General features: G+C 41.5%; 1 protein-coding gene across 2 annotated transcripts; it reads left to right on the top strand.

Annotated features, from left to right (window-relative positions):
* The first annotated feature begins 1 nt into the window (after position 1).
* LOC139314715 (E3 ubiquitin-protein ligase RNF4-like) lies at positions 2-15,882 on the top strand. 2 transcript variants are annotated; one of them, XM_070940521.1, is made up of 2 exons: positions 2-75; positions 14,899-15,882. In XM_070940521.1, the coding sequence occupies exon 2, from the start codon at positions 14,946-14,948 to the stop codon at positions 15,780-15,782; it is 837 nt and encodes a 278-aa protein (XP_070796622.1). In that variant the 5' UTR covers positions 2-75; positions 14,899-14,945; the 3' UTR covers positions 15,783-15,882. The 2 variants fall into 2 exon arrangements, with proteins under 2 accessions (XP_070796622.1, XP_070796621.1); XM_070940520.1 differs by lacking the exon at positions 2-75 and adding an exon at positions 417-543.
* Positions 15,883-24,099: the final 8,217 nt, after the last annotated feature.

Consider the following 24,099-nt stretch of genomic DNA (forward strand, 5'->3'; position numbering starts at 1 on the left):
TCGCTGTTTCCGCCTCCTCTACTCTCCCCTCCGCCGCTGGCTGATTGTCTCCGCAGCCCGGACCCTCCTGTCCTGGTCAGTGCCTCCCAAAGCCACCCGCCGGACGCAGCACGACTTCCCACCTCTACTCCGGGCTCCGGGCTTTCCCACAATGGCGGACGCGCTCCGGCTCCTACTTCCGCTCCGCGGCACCCTGACCTTCCGCTCTTCCCCCCTTCGCTGACGACGTCGCCGTCTGACCTTTCCCTTTCCTTTTCCGCTTCAAGTCACGTGGGGGAAAAAAAAAAGTAACAGGGAGCGAATCTTCGCGCGTGCGCCAAAGGCGCGCTCGAGAGCCAGTATAGAGGCGGCGCCTCTTAAGGGGAACGGGCCTCTGGCGCAGGCGCAGTAAGAGCTGGCTGAGGGCGGAGGAGGAAGTGAGCCTAGCGTTTCGGGTTTTGAGCAGTCTGCGAGGCTGGCAGGAGCTGGGCAGTTGCTTTTCGGAGGGTGGCTGTTGGGAAGAAGGGCCGCTACGGCCTTCCTCTGCTTCGCCAGCGGCCCGTGGTGCGTATAAAACAAGGGCTCTTTCTCAGGGTGTGGTTGAAGGGTTGGAGCCGTACAGCTTCCTGGCCGGTGGCGGTGTCGCCTTTGAGAAAAGGGTGCGTTATTCGGTTAGGGGATTCCATTGTCCCGGTTGTGATTATGACCCGTCTGGGATGGGCTGTGGACTTCGAAGCGGCCTTTCGCAGAAAGACCGAAATGGGACAAAGGACGTTTGGGAAGGTGGGGAAGGAAGGTGTGCCCTTGCTTTGTATTCCGAGCCTTTTCTGGCCCGTCTCCCATTGTTTAAAGGAGATCGGACGAAAGAGCCTGGATGCGAGGTACGGAGGACATGAATGTGAGAACAGGAGACCCCGCAGAGGCTTCTTCCCAAAACCGATTCTGTGACAAAAGAGACATTTGGACAGATTGATGATGGAGTTGGGATTAGGGCGGATGGCCAGGATCTTAAAAACAGGCTTTGTCTGAACTCCTCCGAGGCCCTCTAATTTAGGCTTAATGGAAGGGAGGTACTTACTCGCTGTAGTTCAGGAGGCAGGAAGTGGTTAGTAAATATTTGCATGAATTCTGTCTTCTCCTTCACTACTAGCATTATTAGTTATTCATAGATTAATGGAGAACTGGATTTCACGAGTCATTTATTTGGGGATTTAATTTTTATTGCTGAGCTATGACATTGCATCGAAAAAAATAAGGGTTTGGCTCTGTTTCCATTTGCATTTTTAACCTTTTTTTCTTAGAATATCAGTTTTATTTTCCTCTTTTAAGCTCATCATTGTTTTGGTATATGTTAAATTTGTTTTGCTTTATTACTCATTATTTTAGAAGCGAAGTCAGATGACCTGTTGGAGCGATTGAAGATATGTTTTGGATTTTGGGAGGCAAACCTCAGTATTTATTAATTGACAATCGTATTTATAATCTCACCTTTACTGTCATTAGTACTTTTGTTTTCTGAATTCCCTTTTTAACCCATTTCTCTCTCCACCTCCATCCCCTCTCCATCTCCATCCCCTTGTTTAGCAGCAACATTTCCAGGCTTTCTACAGCTTAGAGAAAAGGACAGCTTTACTAAAATATTTAGGAGAGAAGACTGGTTAATAGCACTATTAACATAGTCTGAAATCACCAGATTGTTGCTATTTATTTTAAAAATAATTATTTTACTATTCCAGAACACTCATAAGCAATCGACCAAAAATTACTTAAATTACTTTTAAAAATGGCCAGTAATTTTAAACAGAGAAACTAGACATTTGAAACAGTGGAAAGTAAAACTTAAAAACGACCACAAAATAAGTCCTAGTCTACGAATGTTCGTCAGGGGTACAAAACAATTTTAAAAATGAATCTCCATATGTAAATGAAATTGTTCCACTTTTTCCATTACGAATGCTTCTTTGCCTACTGGTAATACAGGTAGTCCTCAATTTACAACAATTTTAGTGGCCATTCAGCATTACAGGTGTATTGAAAAAAGTTACATGGCGGTTTTTTATACTTACAGCTGTTACAGCATACCCATGATCATGTGATAAACATTTGGATGCTTGTCAACTGGCATGTATTTATGAGGTTGCAGTGTCTCAGGACCATGTGATTATTTTTTGTGACATTCTGACAAGCAAAGTTAACGGGAAAGCCAGATTCAATTAAGAACTGTGTTACTAACTTAACAGCTGCAGTGATTTACTTAACAATTGTGGCAAGAAAGTGGTAAAATGGGGCAAAGTTTACTTAATTATTTTGTTTCAGGCTCAGTTGTGATCTTAAGTTGAGGACTTCTTGTACTAAACAGAAAGGGCAAGGCCATCTAGACATCATAGAAGAAACCAAATGGCATTCCAAGATAAAATCATTATCTTACATCCTTCAAGTTTACTGCACGGTAAATTGTTGACAGTACAATGACTATTAACTGGAAGCAGAGTGATAAACTATAAATGCTTTTTAATAATTTGCACCAAGTTTTTGAAGCAAATAGGATGAAATCTGGAACAAAAGTAAACACCTAGATAATATATTGATGAGAGATAACCAATGGAAGAAATACATAGAATTACATTCTAATTATTCCAAAAAATAACAATTTTTAATGGATATACTTCTCTCCCATCAAATTGAATGGTTCTTTAGGTAGAAAAATAGCACTTAGTACTTAGACTTATACAGTGCTTCACAGTCCTCTTTAAGTGGTTTACAGAATCGGCATATTACCCTAACAGTCTGGGTCCTCATTTTACTGACCTCAAAAGGCTGAGTCAATCTTGAGCCAGTGAGAATTAGTCAGCAGAATTAGCTTGTAATACTGCATTCTAACCACTGAACCCCACATAAATACTAGCCATTGTAAGGGGAAGGCTCTTTAGGCAATTCTGCTGTTTTTATGCTGGTTTAAAAAACAAAATGACTGCTGTGCTGTTTTAGACCAAGAAAAAGCATGCTTGCCTTTCCATACCATAGCATCCCCAGGTGCTGCTGAGGAGAGTTGCACAGATTTCAGATAACATCATTTTTTAGGATAATACTTTGTCTCTTGTGACTTGGTTTCTCATTTTCACCAGGAGTCTGCCATTAAGATCAAATGTTAAGTATAGTAGACATAAAATACAAAGCAATAAATAGCTTAAGAGACATAAGCTAGTGAAGCAAAATAGAAAATCTCCATTTAAATAAGATCTAAATTCTAAAGGAAGTAGAAACACTAAGTGTTCTAAATGGGTATATCAGCTATCCTGATGCTTCAGAAAAGGGGGGAGAGATTTTCATTACAGCTTTGCAGTTCGCTTATCTCTCCAAGGCCATATCTGCTGGCTCTGGTATGCAGTAGCCTCTGGTTGCCTAGCTACAAGGGGGTTAGGCTGTATAGTTCTTTTCAAGTTGATGTTTTCTCGGGCCTCCTTTGCCTGGAATTTCTTGCTTTCAGTTCGTTCCTAGTAAAAGTACTTTTCTCTGAATCTATGGAACTGAGGATTTTTATTTCCTAGGAAATAGACAGAGGTAGTCAGTGGCTATTGTCCTGAAGAATTTGCATATAGGGTTATTATGAGAGCCAGTTTGATGTTAAGGTATCGGGGAGACAGTTCTAATTCCACATTAGGAAAAAAGCAGCTGACTGACCTTGAGCCATTCATTTTCTCTCAGCCTAAGGAAGGGGGCAGTGGCAGACCACTTCTAAAAAAACCTTGCCAAGAAAACTGAGGGACTTATCTAGGCAGAATCTGAGAATTGGATACAATTGAATGGAAATATTATGAGTATTATCAATTACCGTATTTTTCGGACTATAAGACGCACTTCCCCCCCCCCAAAAAAATGGGTGGAAATGTCTGTGCATCTTACAAGTGAATATTGCCAAAACCCCGCCCACCCGCCAGCCCCAACCCTTCAGCCTCTGCCTCCCAACAATTTGCCTTCTTGCAGCAAACAGCCTGGTCAGCTTCAGCACAGCCTGATTTAGCAGGAGCAGCTGATTGGCGGTTGGATCGGCCTCCCAGAATACCAACAATCAGCTGTTCCAGGCTGTGGGAGTCAGTATTGCCTCTATGTGCCCCATTTTCGGCCTCCGCGCGTCCTGTTTTCCACACAACCACCACTGCCTGGAACGGGCCAAAAACAGGGCATGTGGAGGTGGCAATAGGTGACGGTGGTGATCCCCGCAGCCTGGATCAGCTGATCGCGGTATTCTGGCATGCCGATCCAACTACCAATTAGCTGCTTATGTTAAAACAGGCTGTGCTGAAGCTGACTGTTTGTTGCAAGGAGGAAAATTGCTGGTGGCAGAGGCAGATTTTTTTTTCTTGTTTTCCTCCCCAAAAGCTAGGTGTGTCTTCTAGTCCGAAAAATACAGTATATAGCAATCTTATGTCACTCTCAGTTCTTGGGTAGCTTCAAGACTAATCAGTAAATAATCACTTTGCCCTAGCTTTAAAAGGTTTCTCAATTATCTCGGAAGAAATTATTTCAGTTAAATTAAAGGTAGATGTTAGAATTTCTTATATAAGCAGGCTGAGAAAAATAAGTTCATTTGAACAGTTGATTAGTCCTATTTGTTCTGATGGCAGAAATAAAGAAAATGGTAAAACATTCAGGTAATTCAAGTTTATTAGAAATGCAAACAAAACTGCAGAATTTTATTTCTGCCTAATGAATCATTTACTATATCAATAAAAGTTGTCAAATAGCCTCAGTCCCTATAGACTTTTTTCAGATTAATTAAATAATTATACTGATTAACTGGGATTGTAACAAAAGAAAAATCATCTTACCTTTATTTCCCTGTCCTTTAGGTCTCTGTTAGCAATAAAATAAAATAACAATAAATTAAATATCTAAAATAACTCATTTTATTTTAAAAACAGTAAATACTAAGACCTAAGCATCTAATGAATTCTAAATGAGTATGTGGAATATCACAAGAACTATACACTTTAAAAGATACATAACAGTTTAATATTTAAACATAAAAGTACACTATTGGCAGAAGCAATAATAGATAAAACTATTAGAACCTTTTATTTAAGCACTAGATTTATCATTAAAGCATAGCTAAAAATTAACATTCCACTGTGATAACATTATAAACACTCCACTGTATATTATTCCTGTTTTTCTCCTCTATCCCATTAGACTTAGTGACTTTGGAATTGTAATAATTTTCTTATATTGGTGAAGCATAAAATCAATGCAGAAAAATCTATACTTCTCTAACTTTGGCCAATACTAAAGTACTTTTCAAAAGTGAAAATTCAAATTTGAGATTGTTATACTGACTCTGATGTGCCTGATTTTGATGTCTATTAAATTGGCTGTTCACTACAGACCTCCAGTATCGATTATCTTTGAAAAAGGTTTAATGTGTACACAGAAGGAAAGAGAAATAGTTCATTAGATGGTTGCAAAGAGCACAACAGCCCCCATAAAGATAAGAAGGTGGAATGTTAAAAGCACATAAGGATGAAAACAGCAAAACTAGGAAAAGAAAAAACAAAGCAAGCAAAAAAACCAGTGTATGAAAAATATAGCACTGCATTAAACAGTTCTTTTCTTACAAATGTTATGATCACCATCATATCTTTATGCATTCACTGCTTTAAACCAAGTTAATATAGATTGATTACAAGGAACACATACAGATTTGCTAACTAACTTCAGCTAACCTTAATATTAAATTTCACCCTACTCCCCCTCGCACACACATTTCCCTAATTTAAACCTTGGTAGGGTATGTGTGTTAAAGAAATGAAAATTTCCTACTATTCCGATTCATTGGATTTGGTTCATACATCTTAACAGAATGATATAAAATTAAAACTAATGTAGATGACTGATAGCAACAAAAAGGAGCCTCTAGCTCAAGTTTTTATAGTAAAGAATTTGGTCGAGGTAAAAATCACCATGACTAAGGTTAAAATGTTCTTTTTAATTCTATAGTAAATTATAGATATACATTTTTATTTACTTATTTAGTTAATTTATTGGCCCCTTCATTTGCCAAAGCAATTATTTCATTTCTACTATTGTATTTTGGTCTGCACCCTAATTTCTCCTCCTATTTTAAGTTTTCTGCTTTTTTTTTCTTTTTGCCCATGGAGGGGATTATTTTTGTCCATTTCCCTGTATTTGTCTATTTTGTTCTTCTCATCCTGCCACTCTCATGTTCTAAGCAAGAGATCTAATTCTTAAGCAAGGTAGCTTGCATGTTTAATTCTCCATGACTGATTACCATCATGGCTAAGGTGACCAGATTTTAACATTGGTAAAGAGGGACATTGTGGGCGTGGCTTATTTTGTGGGCGTGGCTAGCTGGTCATGTGACTGGGTGGGCGTGGCTAGCTGGTCATGTGACCGGGTGGCCATGGCTATGTGTATAGGGACTACTCAGAGGGCTGAAAAGTCATTTCTGACAGGTCCTCACACTTTTGACTGGTCCTCACACTTATGACCATCCTCACATTTATGCCCGTGCAGTATTCTTAACAACCATGTCACTCATTTCACAACTGCTTCTCTTCACCATGGTGACAAGATAGGGCAAAAACGTAAAATGTGAGGACAGTCGTAAGTTCGAGGACTGGTCAAAAGTGTGAGGACCAGTCAAAAATAACTTTTTCAGCCCTCTGAGTAGTCCATATGCACAAAAGGACTAACCAGAGGGCTGAAAAAATCATTTCTGACAGGTCCTCGCACGTTTGACTGGTCCTCACACTTATGACCATCCTCACATTTATGCCCGTGCAGCATTCTTAACAACCATGTCACTCATTTCACAACTGCTTCTCTTCACCATGATGACAAGATAGGGCAAAAATGTAAAATGTGAGGACAGTCGTAAGTTTGAGGACTGGACAAAAGTGCGAGGATCAATCAAAAATAACTTTTTCAGCCCTCTGAGTAGTCCATATGCACAAAAGGACTAACCAGAGGGCTGAAAAAAGTCATTTCTGACAGGTCCTCGCACTTTTGACTGGTCCTCACACTTATGACCATCCTCACATTTATGCCCATGCAGCATCCTTAACAACCATGTCACTCATTTCACAACTGCTTCTCTTCACCATGGTGATAAGATAGGGCAAAAAACATAAAATGTGAAGACAGTCGTAAGTTCGATGACTGGTCAAAAGTGCGAGGACCAGTCAAAAATAACTTTTTCAGCCCTCTGAGTAGTCCATATGCATAAAAGGATACAGCAATAGAGAGGGATGAAGGAAGGGAAGGGAAATTAGAGTAGGAGTGAGGGTAAGAGGGGGAGGAAGAGAGGAGAAGGAGAAAGGAAGAGGAAGTAGGGAGGAGAAGAAGAGGTGGGGAAGAGAAAGTAAGAAGGAAAGAAAAGAGAGAGGTGGTAGGTTTGAGGAGAAAGATTGCTGTACAATAAAAAAGATGAAAGGGAAGAAAGCCAACCCCAAACAAATATAAAGATATTAAGATAAAGAATGAATGGTTAAACTTTAAAGAATAAAAGAGAACAAATATGAATAAATAGCAGTAATTAGAAACACACATACAAACATACAATTTATTTTCTTTGAACAGAGTATTTGGCCGGTTCACAAATTTAAACAGTGTTTAGTCACTTCAATTAAATTTACAATTTCTATATTTCCTTTTTGCCATATTTATTCCTCATCTATTTTTTTTAAAAAACCAATATTACCCTTCATCCTCATCTCTAATCTTAATCAAATTCAATTTTTCCCTTCTATTCTATATTATACCCCTTTCCATTGTCATCTATTTTTATATCCATCCTCACATTGTTTAATTATGTAATACAGTTGTTTAATACAAATTCAACATTTTAATATAAATCAATTAGTTATAAAACTATCTTTTTTGTATATTAATCAATATGAACATGAATATTCCAATTATTTCCATGCAATCCAATTTCTTACAAATCAATTAATTATATTTACCAATAATAATAAACCAAATAATTTCCCCCATATATTCCTCTGAACCACAACTTAAACATTTCTGCTTTCAACACAATATACAATTAATAGTATCTCAATTCAATTATTACAATTCCCTAGTTAAATACAGCTTTTTTTTCTTTTGTGTTTTAAAATCTTGAACTCTCCTCCTAAATTTCCCATTGTTTGCAGTTTTTCACCTACCTTTTTTGGGGAGGAAAAATAAAAATAAAAATAAATCTCTCTCTGCCTCATTTTGTCACGTTCCACCAAAGATTCTGGTTTCGGTTTCGTTTCTGCAGCTTAGCTAGGGGAAAAAAAAACTGCTTCAGGAACTCTTTACACTGATTGCCTGTAGGGCGGCCCTTTGAAGCCCCGGGCAAGAGTTTAAACAGTTTTTTTTTCTTCTAGCCATCAGCTGGGGCTCAAGAGGCAGCGGGACTGAGGAGGCAGAATGAAAAATTGGGACTTTTTTGAAACGCCGCGGGACGCGGGACAAATTGCTAAAAAGCGGGACTGTCCTGCCAAAAGCGGGACGTCTGGTCACCTTAATCATGGCTGAATCTGTCTCCCTTATTTCTGGGGCTATTCTATCCTTGTGTCTTTCCAGTATATTTCTATTTTAATTTGTATGCTGTGCAAATAAGGTATACTAGGAAGGGAAAACTAGCCTAAAAATCCATGTAGAATTATAAAATCAAAATCTACCCTCCATCCCCACCTGACTCCTGCTGCAAACCATTATGGATATTTTGCCTGTTGGTTAATGAAAACAAAACTAGATGGTGAAAAACATTATGGTATACTCAAATCAGGACAACACGGTTTGGCAGTAATTGAAAACAGTCATAATAAGAGATAGCAGATACAACAAATTAGTATTTGCTTCTGTTTCTGAGGCAGCTGAACTACATTATGAGTAGCTCACAATTGCCTTTAAGTGTTTTACAATTTCCTTTTTAAGTAATTTTATTGTCACAAACAGACAATGAAAGTATTCTTGGAGTAAAAAAATGTGCTGATAGTAATAGTAATTTAAGAATTTTAGATTGATTCATGATTCCTGTTGAATGCTATGCTGTTGTTCAGTAGTTCTCAACCTGTGGTGTGCAGACCCCTGGAAGAGGCTGTGATGTCATCATAGGGAATCTACAAAGGCTTGAAGAAATGTTATTATTTAAATCTTAAGTCTTAGAGATCCATGGCCACAAAGGGTATTTAAAGGGAGGGTCCATGGTGAAGAAAAGGTTGAGAACCACTGGTTTATCTAGATCTGCATCACATTCTTTTCTAACTGCTGCAAAAATTGTATCTGATACAGAGAATTTGTCTCTACTTTCATTTTTCCTTTAGGACAGCTGACGGCTACATCTGCTACCAAAGGAGAATTTACTGAAGATATATTTTAGTTTTGATAAATTAGTGTATAGAATTATAAAGATTATAAAGAATTTGTCCAGTTTCATGTGCCAGTTGTTATCTAGCTGATTGTCTTGCACTTCTTTAGTGGTGGGAATGCTGTATTTCCAAATCTAATGATCTATCAAATGAAAGCAACAAAAAGTCCCAGTTAATTTTTCTTGATTACTAAAGTAAATTTTAGCTTAAGCAATGAAGTACATTAAATTAATGTAAATATCTAATCTGTTAATCATTTGTAAGTTATAGGACATTCTGTTAATATTTATAAATAGATAAACATGAGAGCACACATTATAGCCAATTCTACAGAAAGTTGAGGATTTTTTGCTTTTAATTTAGTACTTTCATCTGAATGAAAGTACTGAGTTAGTACTTTCATCTGAATCTGGTTTAATATAAGATTTCTTAACAAAATCATTTTTGACAATAAGCAGATCAGTTATTCAGAGGTGGTGTCCCCCCTTCACTGAATGAATTCAAATAAAAGGTGGACATGTTGGATTTCCTGTAATTTGGGTTCTTGGACTGAACAGAGTGTTGAACTGGGATAACCTTGTTCCAGTTTCGCAATTCTAGTCATCCTGTCTGGATTTGATGACTGCATTTGATCTTTGAACTTGAATTAGTTGTAATTGTGATGATTTTGATTTAGTTATACTACTTATAGTACATATTATAGATACCATAGTAGTTAACTAGATATATATTTCAGCTAACTAGTTAGTTTCACAATAGTTAATAACATGTAAAAGCCTACATTGGCTTTTCAATAGCTTAGGGAAATACTAAATTGGAATTTTTAAGAACCTCTGCTTCTAGTTGGGTTTGAAGTGGGGAAAGCCTTTGAGTTAATTTTTATTCCTTTGTTGGCAACATTTTTGAAAGTGGCTTGTTGTGGCCTTCTCTACTAGGGCTGAGAGGAAGTGACTGGTCTGAAGTCACCCAGCTGGCTTCTGGTATGTAGGGCAGGACTAGAAGCTGGACTTCATCACTTATAGTCCAATGGCTTGGCCTCTAGATAAATTTCGCTCTCAACTTGCTGATATATCTAGAATAGGGATGTCAAACTTGTGGCGTCACATGACGTACCGCAATTTTTTTCCCCCTTCGCTAAATCGGACATGGGCTTGGCCAGCATGTGACACATCCGGGCCACAGGCTGCGAGCTTGACAGCCCTGTTCTAGAATAATTTTGTTCTTAGGCAAATCCAGTGGTGGGATTCAGCCAGTTCGCACCACTTCAGAAGAACCGGTTGTTAACTTTCAGAGCAGTTTGGCAAATTGGTTGTTGGAAGAAATCATTAGGGCAGAGAACCGGTTGTTAAATTACTTGAACCCCACCACTGGGCAAATCTTATATCAATTCAAAATTCACTCCTTTACACTTGCTGGAGTAGTCGTATAAATTCTTCTTTCATTGAACTTTTACTGGCAAAATTAAGATTTTAGAAATATAGGTATTACATAATTTAGTTTTTGTAATACTTTAGAATTTCTATAAACATTATTTGCAGAATTTGTATAGATGTTCTGCTTGCTATTTTTTCAGTAAAGTGAAATATAAACAATTCTTTAGACAGAATGCTAAATAAATATGAACATTCTGCTTCTACTCTGGCTCTTGTTAAATATAGATCTATTGGAGACTTACGTAGTTTTATGTTGATAAATCTGCAGACTTTCAACTTTACGTACTGTTGACTCACTGAGAAAATAAGCCTACTTTAAACATAAGCTTATTTAGGTAAGCACTCAGGCAACAAATATATTTATGTTGCCTGAGTGCTGGAATGCAGCAAAAAGTGCTTGCATGCAGCAAAAATGGCATGCAGCAAAAAGGAGACTGAGGGGATTTCTGATTAATACTTATACAAAGTTTTTACGGGGTCTTAGGAAGGGGTGGGAAGGACCTAGGGGGGTCTGTAGAACCACAGAGCGGCAGAATGGGTCTGAGGGTCATGGCGGGAAGAGAGAGGGAGGGGGGTTAGATAGGGAGCCGGGGGATGAGATGAAGGGCCATTCTATCAAAACAGTGGGTGGGAGGGGCAGATATGGCGGGCGCAGGGGGCCGTATCAAGTACACACTTGCTGGTTGTGAGCGGTGGCGTGCTTCGGCCCCCAAGGCGCTTCTTGTATTCCAGGTTGTGCAGAGTCTCAGGGCCCAGGCCTTCGGTTGTTGTTGTGCAATGCCAGGTCTGAGACTAATAAAGCCCCCCTCATTCATGATTTAGTTCAAGAGGGGGATGCGGACCTGGCCAGGGTCACGGAGACCTGGCTGGGCCACGAGGGGGGGTTCCCCTCGTGGAGATGTGCCCACCAGGCTTCCATGCATTTCATCAGCCGAGGGCCCAGGGGAGGGGCGGAGGGGTAGCGGTGATTAATAAAGAAAGTCTTAGTCCAAGGGAGGCCACTGTTCCTCAGATAGGAAGTCCCTGTGAGTCCCTCTTTGTGAAGTGGGGTCATGGGGTGCAGATGGGTTTGCTGACCATGTACCTGGCTCCCTGCCGCGTGGCAGCTGCCCTGCCTGAGCTGCTCGACGTAATAGCCGGGGTGGTGGTGGATACCCCCAGGCTTATGGTCATGGGGGATTTCAACCTGCCATCCGTCGGTGAAACGTCGGAAGCGGCTTGGGAGTTCATGGCTTCCATGATGGCCATGGACCTGACCCAGTTAGTTCATGACCCTACCCATATAGGGGGACACATGCTAGACTTGATTTTTGTCTCTGGTCAGTGGCTGAATGATCTGACAATAGGGGATCTAGTCATCAAGCTCTTGTCATGGACAGATCATTCGCTCCTTCAGCTGGACTTTCGTACCGCTCCCCCTCGGCGCAGGGAGACGGAACCGACCAGGTGGTTCCGTCCCAGACGCCGTATGGACCCCGAGAGATTCCTGATGGAGCTTGGGCCATTCCCAGAGGCTCTGACTCATGGCTCGGCTGAGGAGCTGGCGGCCGCCTGGGATAGGGCGGCCGCCTGGGATAGGGCGGCTGCCGGAGCCTTGGACCGTGTCGCACCTTTGCGGCCTCTGACCCGGTGCCGTTCTCAATTGGCTCCTTGGTTCTCCGAGGAGCTGAGAGAGATGAAGTGCTGGAAAAAACGCCTAGTGTGTGACTGGAGGACCAGCCGTGGCAAATCAGACCGGACACTGGTGAGGTCTTATATCGAGACCTACCTAGTGGCAATAAAAGTGGCGAAATCTAACTATTTTTCCACTCTTATTGCATCTGCAGAGAACTGCCCAGCCGCCCTGTTCAGGGTGACCCGCTCTCTACTCCAGGTGGGAACGAGGGAGGACCCCTTGCAGGGTAGAGCTGAGGATTTTGGGACGAGTTTGACCCTGTGACTCCTGAGGACATGGACAGGATTTTGGGGAGGCTTAACGCTACCACATGTTTACTGGACCCGTGTCCCTCCTCGTTGGTACTGGCCTCCCGGGAGGTTATATGAGGCTGGTTTCAGGAGATTACCAACGCTTCGCTGGGTGAGGGTGTCTTCCCAGCCGCCCTGAAAGAGGCGGTGGTGAGGCCCCTCCTCAAGAAGCCTTCTCTGGACCCAGCTGTTTTAGCTAATTATTGTCCTGTCTCCAACCTTCGCTTCGTGGCGAAGGTTGTCGAGAGTGTGGTGGCGAAACAACTTCCTCGATTCCTGGATGAAACTGTCTATCTAGATCCGTGCCAGTCGGGCTTCAGTACGGGTTACAACACAGAAACGGCATTGATCGCATTGGTTGATGATCTCTGGAGGGCTCGGGACAGGGGTTGCTCCTCTGTCCTGGTCCTCCTAGGCCTCTCAGCGGCTTTTGATACCATTAATCATGGTATCATGCTGCGTTGGCTAGAGGGGTTGGGAGTGGGGGGCACCATTTTACAGTGGTTCTTCTCCTTCCTCTCTGACCGTACACAGTCTGTGTTGACGGGAGGGCAGAGGTTGACCTCGAGGTCCCTTACTTGTGGGGTGCCGCAGGGATCGTCTCTCGCCCCTCCTGTTTAACATTTATGTGAAGCCGCTGGGCGAGATCATCCGTGGCTTTGGGGTGAAGTGTCAACTGTATGCCGATGACATGCAGTTGTACATTTCAACCCCAGGCCACCCCAATGATGCCCTTGACGTGATGTCCCGTTGCCTGGAGGCCGTGTGGATCTGGATGGGGAGGAACAGGCTCAGACTCAACCCCTCCAAGACTGAGTGGCTGTGGTTTCCGGCATCCCGATATAGCCAGCTTACACCATCTCTGACTATTGGGGATGAGATCTTACCCCCCTCAGAGAGGGCTCACAACTTGGGCATCCTCCTGGACTCATGGCTGTCTTTGGATGATCATATGACGGCCATGGCCAGGAGGGCTTTTTATCAGGTTCGCCTGATTTCCCAGTTGCACCCCTTTCTGGATCAGGATGCCTTGCGCACAGTCACTCACGCCCTCGTCACTTCCCGTCTGGACTATTGTAACACTCTCTACATGGGGCTCCCCTTGAGGAGCGCCCGGAGGCTCCAACTGGTCCAGAATGCGGCCGTGCGAGTAATAATGGGGGCGACCCATCGCTCCCATGTAACACCCCTCTTGCGCGAGCTGCACTGGCTCCCGGTGGTATTCCGGGTGCGCTTCAAGGTGTTGGTTACCATCTTTAAAGTGCTCCATGGCTTAGGACCTGGCTATCTACAAGACCGCATTCTGCCACCGATTGCCTCCCACCAACCGGTATGCTCACACAAAGAGGGCCTCCTCAGGGTGCCGTCAGCCAAACAATGTAGACTGGCGACCCCCAGGGGGAGAGCCTTCTCTGTGGGAGGCCCTGCCCTCTGGAATGAATTGCCCCCAGACATACGAAGGATCCCCGACCTCCGCGCCTTCTGTTGTGCAGTGAAGACCCTGTTATTCCAGCAAGTCTGCTCTGATAGGATAAATGGTTTTAATGGGGTTTTAAAATTGGTTTTAAATGAGAGTTTTAAATTCGGCCTATGATTTAATTTTAATCTGCTTTTAAATTCTATTTTGTACACTGTTTTATTATGGCTGTTCACCGCCCTGAGTCCTTCGGGAGAAGGGCTGTATATAAATTAAATTAAATAAATAAATAAATTTATGCAATTTACATTCCAGGAAATAATAGGAACTACTATTCTAGCTATAATATAGACTAGAAGCTGACTAAATTTAGAGCCAGTATAGTGTTGTGGTTAAGATCCAACTTTAGCCTTAAGTACTCACTGGGTAACTTTGGTTCAGTCACTATCTCTCAGCTCAGCCTATCTCACAGGTTTGTTATTATGGGGAAAATGGGTGAGAGCATGCAATACATGCTACAGTTGCTCCTGGTCAAAAGGTATAATTCAGATATAACAAAAATAAAGTTGATGATGATCTATCCAAAGAAAATTAGTGTTGTTTAAAAAGAATTTGCATAGTACAGTATGGTTAGTACTCTTCCTTGTTTTGTGGTTCTTCAGATGGAAGCACATGCAGTGGATTTTTACTTTCATCTGTTTTACTCATATATTTCTTTTACTCCTAGACTACTTGTTTATTTGGAAGTTTGGTTTTCCCTGCCTATAGCCAACCATGAGCCCAGCTGATACCAAACGCTGTGGGACCAAGCGTCGGAAAAATAAAAGAGGCGGCCTTGTCCCATCAAACCTAGCTGGAGTCTTCGAGGTCAAATCTGTAGGACCATCTTCCAATATTACCCCCTCCTGCTCCTCTTTCTCCTCCTCAACCCCATCTACTTCTACCGTAGCCTTCTTGCAGTCTTCCAGTACCAACATAGCTTCTTCTAGCACTGAAAATAGTCTTCTGACAGTAGTTGCTCCAGCTCCCAACTTGATTCCTAGTGAAAGAATGAAGAAGGCTGAGTTTCAGAAAAAGCACTGTGGAGGAACTTGTAAAAGAAACACAGTTCTGAACACGGGTCCTGAAACAGCTTCCCAAGAACCAATTGATGTTGAAGTTAACACTTGTGAAGAAGTAGTTGACCTGACTTGTGAATCTTCAGAACCAATAGTGGTTGATTTGACACACAATGATTCGGTTGTGATTGTTGAAGAAAATATTTGTCAACCACAAAATCAAGAATTTAGAAATCAACTCCCTGACAGCTGTATATTAAGCAGTGATGACGATGAACCAAGAGATGAAGTGATTTTAACTAGCACACTAACTAAAGAATTGGAATTATTAGAAGATGATGTTCCAAGTTCACACCGTTCAGGTACTGTGAGTTGCCCAATTTGCATGGATGGTTATTCAGAGATTATTCAGAATGGACGGCTCATTGTATCAACGAAATGTGGTCATGTCTTCTGTAGCCAATGTCTCCGGGATTCTCTAAGAAATTCTAATTCTTGCCCAACTTGTAGGAAGAAACTTGGCTACAAACAGTATCATCCAATTTATATATGAAACTTAGATCCTTCTGTACTCTTCTGAATGCTTCATATACGTATATTTTCAGCAACAATAGAATATTATAATTTCCCAGATGCAACAGTTAACGTGCAGACCATTTTATTAGTATGTAAGCTTTTTTTAAAAAAATTGGTTAATCATATGAAGTTGGCTTTATAGTCCACCAAAGTATGTAGATGTTTGAAGGACAGTTAGCTACAATGAAAGCAAAATGGTGTTTCCATGCTGTTTTTGAAAAATGACACCTCTTCAAGATAACATTTTTTTACTTCAGATGACAGGATGAAAATTTCTTAATTTGCTCAAGAATACAAGTCATGTTTATGATAATGTGAGTAATAGCAGCCTACATTTTTCTTTTTGCATTTCATTCTCAAAAAATTTGAACCCACGTTTGTTTCCTGATGATATTCTACCTTTTGCGTGAACTTCTACATTTCCAAGAAGACTATATTTTGTAGCCAAGGTGCACCACATTTCTAACATTAAATGTTTAAATCTTTTATTTGGAGGCTTTTTGGAAGACTGTAGTAGGACCATAACTAGAAAATGTTTGACTCTAAAGTATAATCATAAAGAAATATTTTCTACATGCACCTAACTTAACAGAAGAATAAATTGAAACCTACTTCATCACCATCTCAGAACAAGGCAAAGTGAAGTGTGAATTCTGGCGTAAGAAGCTTATAGTTCATATATTTGACACAGTGAAGATAATGAATGCTGTCTTTCAGTAAATACATTTTCATCCTGGTGTATTGAAGTTCTAATGTTTCTTTCAATTCTCTTCATATAGTCATGAAGTGCAGACTGAACATTTTTAATCCTTATACTATCATTGATAGTAGCAAAATGCAATAGGTGTGTTTTGGAAATATTAAGAAAGCCCTTATTAGTTGGTTGCCATTAACAAATAATTAGAATGATATAGCATGAAAAATACAACAGTAAGTTTGTTATTAAGAATTTAAGTTTGGAGCTTCATATTTTTGCTATATGCTACACTGATGAAAATAGAACTTTTAGTTTCTGCATAGGCAGAAGGAAGTGAGCCATGCAGCTTGGATAGACAATTTATGTTCTATTATCTATATTAATGATGTTTGCTTATTGTATAATCATGAAGGGTTTCTTAGCAGCTACCTTCTAAATGAAAGCTATATTTACAAATTATCACGAATACACAACATAGAAATAATCTCTCTATAGTATTAGGAATTTCAATACACAATTGAATATTTTTTCATTTTTAAATGTTAAAAATGATATGGATTCCCCTATAGGTTTATATTAGGGCAATAAAAATTAGAGATGTGTATAAATCAGAAAGAATATTTTGTTTCCAACACAGAACTAAACCATTTCATTTTGGAGGTTCTGGCAATCTTTCTTAGGTCCTTCGCAGTTCAGTTTTAGCTTTATTTATTCTAGGTTTTAGATGAAATTTGAATAGGGTAAGATTAGTACATATTAACCCTTCCTCCATTTCTACACTGCTGCTCCTAATAAAGAATAAATAAAAGTCTGTATTTTTCCCCTCTCAGCAGCTTTACTGATATTCCAGAATGGCATGTCCTGTTTGCCCGATTTTCCCAGATCTTCTCCTTTCAGCTACCACTGATGTTCCAGCAAGCGTTGCCCACCTGTGTCCTAAACTTCCCATCACCTCTCACTATTTTCTCTCAACTATTGATATTCACTCCTGAAACCACTTCTACTTGAAACAGAGTAGCCTAATTTCTTCGGTATACAGCATCTAAAATGTGTGGCTCAGTTCAGATTTGGACCAGCTATTTCAGAATGATTTACATAAAATGTGAAACCTTATTTGGAATTTCCTTTGGGAGTTAAGAGGCCTGCTTATCCATGAGCAATTCCCACATGCTTAGAGGTTGCTATATAATCAACTGAATCCATGTAATTGGTTCATTTAGATGCAATAAGAACATTTACTGAAATCATTCTCTAATACAAGTTTAGAAATCAACATAATTTTTATATTACTCAGATGCAGTTTTACTTGTTAAAATTTCACTATCTAGGAGCACTTTTTGTCTCCTATATTTCAATTCACATATTTGTGAATCGACACCGGATGACTAGAGTAACCCATGCCAAAATCTAGACCTCTTTAAGAAAATAAGGTTGAATTCTACTGAGCAGATTTCTTTTGATTAAATATGTTACAATCAGAATTCAAATAAATTAATCTAGTTGTCTAACAAAAAAGCTGCATAATTTGTTAATTGCTATTCTACAATTTGTCATTAATTCAAGTCTGCTTGGTCTAGAGTGATTTTATTGCTAGCTTTTGAAATTTCTGCTAGTTAGCAAGCACATCAACTGTTAGCATGTTAAATAGGTTTAAACTGTAATGTAATATTAGACCATTGTTCAGTAGTTCATACATGAACCTCAGAAGATGTGTTATTTCTTTCTCAATTAAAATCTATACTGAAGGCTTTTGCTTCTATTTTCTTCCAAAAATAGTCTTTTTGCTAGGGAAGAGAAAGCGCAAAAATGTTGGTTAAACATGATTAACATTGTAGCCTATAATTTTAGCATTTTCAAAATAAAATCTAAACACAATTCTGAATTTGTTTTCAAGGTGATACTGATTTATACAAATATGCATAATTTTTAAAAATGGCAAATACCTGTATTCCCTTCCATCCTAAATATGTAGAATCCATGCTTTTTATTTATGTTTCTATATCATGTCTGTGTTAGTATATTAGACAAATTTTATTACAGATAAAAGTAAAGCTTTTTACATACTTGACTCTTTCACACATTTATTATGCAAGAACATATATAGGGAGAATCTGGATATTTAATGTCCAGGTTCTATTTATAGTACAGGTGCTATTAAAAAAAATTGGTAAGAATGCTGTGTTGTAATCAATTATTGTACTGAGCATCATAATTTGAATAAATACACACCACAAAAAGAGTCTTGGCTAATTGAGGAATAGGTTTTCATAAGAACTCAGCCAGTTTCTTAGGCAGGAGTTTGATAGGGTTTAATTCTCAAAAGATACAATTCAAGAACTAAAGACTTCTTGTACATGATGACTATAAATTAAACACAAAACTCAAAAGCAGGAAAAGGTAAGCTGACACATCAAACTATCTCAGAAGTGCGGTTATTGATATATTAATTTTTCAGCTGAGAAGGTTGTAATAGGTCTAAAAATCACTGTAATAAGTGATCACTTTCAAAATTCCAAGAAGTTGCTAAACCTGGCTATAATTTATAGAATAATGGATCAGCATTTAGTTTTTAATAACTTTATAATACAGAAACAACAGTCAAGAAGCTGAATTATTGCTTAGTATCAGTAATTGCACTACAGGTAATCTTCAACTTGGAACTATTCATTTGACAACCATTTAAAGTTATGATGGTGCTGAAAAAAGTGGGTTATGACAGGTCCATGCACACATGACTGTTGCAACGTCCCGATGCTCATGTGGGTGCATGGCCACCAGCATGTATATCTGATGGTTGCAGTGTTCCGGATCACATGATTGCCACTTGGGACTTTTCCAGACAGCTTCCAACAAGCAAAATCAATGGGGAAAGTCATATCCACTTAACTGCAACAAAAAGGTTATAAAATTGGGCACAGTCACATGATGCATCACTTAAGGATATATTAAAAGATATTTCTTCACAAGACAGTTAATGTTAAGAGTGTCTACCTTTATAGATAAGACTTGATAACAAAGATGTTAATGAAAGAGGAACTGATTTGAAAGTGGATTTAAAAATGAAAGGCTACAAGAATGTTAGGGAAAAAGCAGCTACACTGGACATCAAATGGAACTGGCTGATATCTTAATTAAAAGGAATATTCAAATAAACCAAGAGAGACCTCAATAATTTTGCTATTTTAGATTTACAAAAAAGACTTGTTAAAGCTTTGAATAATTTTGTGAAAAAAGGACAAAGAATTGAAAAGAATTCTAGGTATTTTATAATTCAAAGAATTATTTGAAAGGACTAAAAGCAAGGTAATAAGTAAAACTGACTTTGTTTTCACAGTTCATGCCAGAGTTATTTGTGACGAAGATAAACCAATTGCAAACCAGGACTGTGTCCTTTGCTTTGCAAATTACCGGAACCTGACAGGAAGTCAGAGCTGTGTTTAGCAGCATGGCAGAGGGAACGGAGGCTGGCTTGGAGGCTGCAGAACTGGCAGAGCCTGGAGCCATCCTGGAGGCCCTCCACAGGACGTGCATCCTAAGGAACGACCAGTTTCCCAAAACCCCGTAGCCAGCCGGGAAGCACCGGAGGCGTTACAAGAGTACAGGGCAGAGAGCTGGGGGAACAGGAGTAATGGCAGAGTTCCTTGGGAACTGTTGGGTTTGGGGCCCCTCTGCCTCCCTTTCCCACTTTTTCCCTCTGGAAGCCATTTCACCCAGTGGCAGGAGCAACGTATCTTGGAAGACAATGAAGGAGAATGGAGTTACTCCACAATGGTAGGCAGCCAAACAATGGATTGGAAGGTGAGGCTGCAGATTGGGTCACGGATCTATACAGTAAGCATGGCAGGGAGTTTGGGGATACTGCCCTGTTCCTAGCAGCCCTTCGGGAATGGTTTGAGAACAATACCAGGGCCCAGCAAGCAGAGGGGGAGTTGTTGACAGTCCAGCAACATGGCAAGCCTGTCGCAGACTACATAAGGGAATTCTGAAGGCTGTCTGGCAAGTTGCAGGGCTGGCCAGAACGTTTGTTGGTGCACCACTTTAAGACTGGCCTTGACCGCATGTTGCTGCAAGCTTGTATATACCAGGGCTTGCCTGGCAGCCTGGTTCCAAGTAGCTACGGAGCTGGAAGTGGAGTTACAAGACGTTAGGCCGAGGGGGGAGTGGACCATGCAGCCCCAGAAAGCCTAGGACCAGCTTTGCCCTGAGGGCCCAACCGACCCCGGTGACACTGCCAGAGGAGGTCACACCCTCTTGGCCACCAATGCTATGTTTTCGCTGTGGGAAGCCAGGCCACCGGGTGTCGGTATGCCCTGAAGCACGCCTTAAGGCCTCCATGGGCTCCTTGGGAAAATGGCAAGAAACGGCAAGGAAAACAGCCAAGAAAACCCTGGAAAAGTCACGAGGGGCTCAACAAGCAAGCCCACCAACTGCAATCAGGGACACGGCTGACATGAGGGGCGAGCAGACAAGGGATTCAACACCAGTGGGAGTGATGACAATGGGGAGACTGATACAATGGTAAGCATGACCATCCAACCCTTTTGGATTTCAGTAGTGTTGACGGCTAGTAGGCATAGAGAGTGCAAAGCCCGATTGGCTCGGGGTGCATTTGTTGCCTCATGAGTACTGCCACAGCAACCAGCTTAGGGGTGAGGGCACAGAAACTGTCACGCCTCATGCACTTCAAGCAAATGGATGGCTCCTTGTCAGGTAGCCAGCCTGCGATACATGTTATTGAACAGGTTACATTAGAAATAGGCCGCACCAAGAGCTCATAAGTCCCAAAAATGATGGAAGAAGTCATACTGGAGCTGGCATGGCTCGATAAGAGGGGCCCCACAATATGGTAGTGTGGGGTTGTCGGCACCTGCAGATAGGGGTTGGGCCTAACTCACCACCGCATGAAATGCACATCCATAACCCGGGAGAGGGGAGTGACAGAGGAGGTACCAGGGCAGTGGCTAGGGCAGCGGGTGAACCAGAGGCTTTCCCCCATATATGAAGACCTGGAAGAGGTGTTAGGAGAAAAGGAGTGTGACATCCTTCCTCCCCACCTTCCCACGGACTGTGCAATAGAGATATTCTCAGGGGCCAGGTTGCCGAAGCCCAAAATGTACTCTGTGACCCCTCAGGAGTTAGCAGAAATGAGGAAGTATATAGACAAAAATCTGAAAGGGGGTGCATATAACCGGCCAGATCCCAGACAGCAGTTCCAGTCCTATTCAGGGAGAAGGATTGGGGCTTGCACTTATGCGTTGAGTTCCATGAAGTCAAGGTAGTATGTGTAGAAAACATGTACCCCCTTCTACTCATGAAGGACATCTTGGCCCACCTGGCAGAGGGCCACATCTTTACAAAATTGGGTCTATGGGAGGATTATTATCAGGTTAGAATTAAGACCAGGGATGAATGGAAGACTCCTTCAAATGCCCATTGGAGAGTTACCAATTCAAGGTCATGCCCTCTGGGTTGCCAGGGGCCCCAGCTGTGTTCATGCAGCTCATTAATTAGGTCCTGCAAGAATACCTATATAATGTAGTGCTCATCTACTACGATGACATTCTAATATATACCCAAACCCTGGATGAGCATGTCCACCTGGTGCGTCAGATACTAGGCAAACTGTTGGCAGTGGACCTCTGCGTAAAGTTATCCAAGTGTGAATTTCACAAAACACAATTGGACTACCTAGGATTTCAGATCTCTCTGGAGGGCATGGAAATGGACCCTCTAAGGGGAAGGCGGTGTTGGACTGGCAGGCCCCAAAAACCCATAAACAGTTGCAGAGTCTTCTGGGGTTTCCTAATTTCTATCACCAGTTCATTCCATCCTTCGCCTGCATGGCTCTTCTGCTAACAGACCTTCTACGGACTAAACATCTTTCTGGAAAACTGTGCCCGGGTCACCCCGTGCAGTGGACATTAGCATGTCAACAAGCCTTTGAACAACTGAAAACACTGTTTGCTAGGGAACTGGATCCCACTAAGCCATTCGTAATACAAGCTGACGCTAGCGACGTGGCAGTGGAAGCTGTTCTTCTGCAAACCAATGAAGGGGGGACCCTACAACCATTTGCTTACACATCCCATAAGCTAAATGACACTAAACGCAATGAGCTATATGGGAGAAGGAGGCCTTTGCAGTTCCGTGGGCCCTGATGACCTGGAGACACTTACTGGAAGGGGGCAGCACTGTTTGAGTACTGGACATACCACAAAAACTATCTCCCAAACAAGTCCGGTGGGTGTTATACTTCAGACGCTTCAATTTCACGCTGAAATACATCCCAGGTGGAAGGAACTTCTTAGCAGATACCATGTCATGAAAGCCGCAGAAAGCTGGCAACTGAGAAGAGGTGGTACAAGCCATAACACCAACACCACACCACTGGGGACAGGTAGGAGCAGGTGCAGGTGCAGGAGACGGAGACATCACAACTGAAGGAGCAGGTGGCCCATTCCATCCAAGCCTCACTCCTGGACGATCCATGGTTCCAGGAGAACCAACAACTCCTCACCCAATGGGACGGCTTAGCATGGAAGGGGTCCAAAATCTACGTATCTGGCACCCACCATCTGATCGTGCTGCAGCACTGCCACAGTGCCCGAGCGGCCCAGCATTTCAGGTTTTTGAAGACCCTAACACCTAATGAACTGGCAGTTCTGGTGGCAGCACATGAAAAAAGGCATAGAAGACTACATACAGAGCTGTGTTGTGTGCTCCACCATAAAAAAGTGGCAAGGAAAACCCCCCGGACTCCTACAGCCAGTGGCGACTCCTGTCAGACCATGGGAAGAACTGGGCATGGACTTTATCATAGATCTTCCAGAGAGCCAAGGCAACACAGTGATCTGGACAGTCATAGACCTCTTTTGCAAGCAAGCCCACTTTTTGGCTTGTTCTGGCCTTCCGTCAGCCAGGAAGCCGGTGAAACTGTTCATCATCCATATCTACTGCCTACATGGCATGCCACAGAGAACTGTATCTGATCGAGGGGTGCAATTCACCACTAAGTTCTGGTGTACGTTCCTAACTATGATAGGGTCCTCTTAAGGCCTCAGCTCTGCATTCCACCCAGCTACTAAGGAACACTGAGAGAGCTAACACAATGGTAGAGCAGTATCTATGCTGCTATGTAAAGCACCAACAATCTGACTGGGCTGACTTACTCCCCTTTGCTGAGGTGACCTACAATAACGCGGTTTACAGTAGCACTGTGTTCACCCCCTTCCAGACTGCTAATTGGGTGGAATTCATTCTGAGGCATTACGGAAATCAGCAGAGCGCTATGAATGCCAGGCAGACAAAAAACAGAGTCCACAAACCCCATTTTATATCGGGCAACAGGTATATTTTCCACGAAATACCTTAAGTTGAAGGTACCATGCAAGAAACTAGCCCCTAGGTTTATTGGACTGTTCCCAATTGTTAAGATCATTAACCCGGTTACAGTGAAGCTCCAACTCCCGCGACTACTAGGGAAAACCCATACGGTTTTCCATTGTAGCTTGCTACATCCAGTTCGGACAGCTCCTTTAAGGGGGGCCCTCCTAAAAAAACCCACCCATAACTGTGGGGGGGAGCAGCATTATGAGAT

The sequence above is a fragment of the Pituophis catenifer genome, unplaced genomic scaffold, assembly GCF_029215685.1.
Source record: "Pituophis catenifer annectens isolate HBS135680 unplaced genomic scaffold, rPitCat1.0.hap2 SCAF_3, whole genome shotgun sequence".
Taxonomy (NCBI): Eukaryota; Metazoa; Chordata; class Lepidosauria; order Squamata; family Colubridae; genus Pituophis; species Pituophis catenifer.

Coding starts and splice junctions, on each gene's coding strand:
- LOC139314715 (XM_070940521.1), top strand. CDS start 14,946: ATGAGCCCAGCTGATACCAAACGCTGTGGGACCAAGCGTCGGAAAAAT.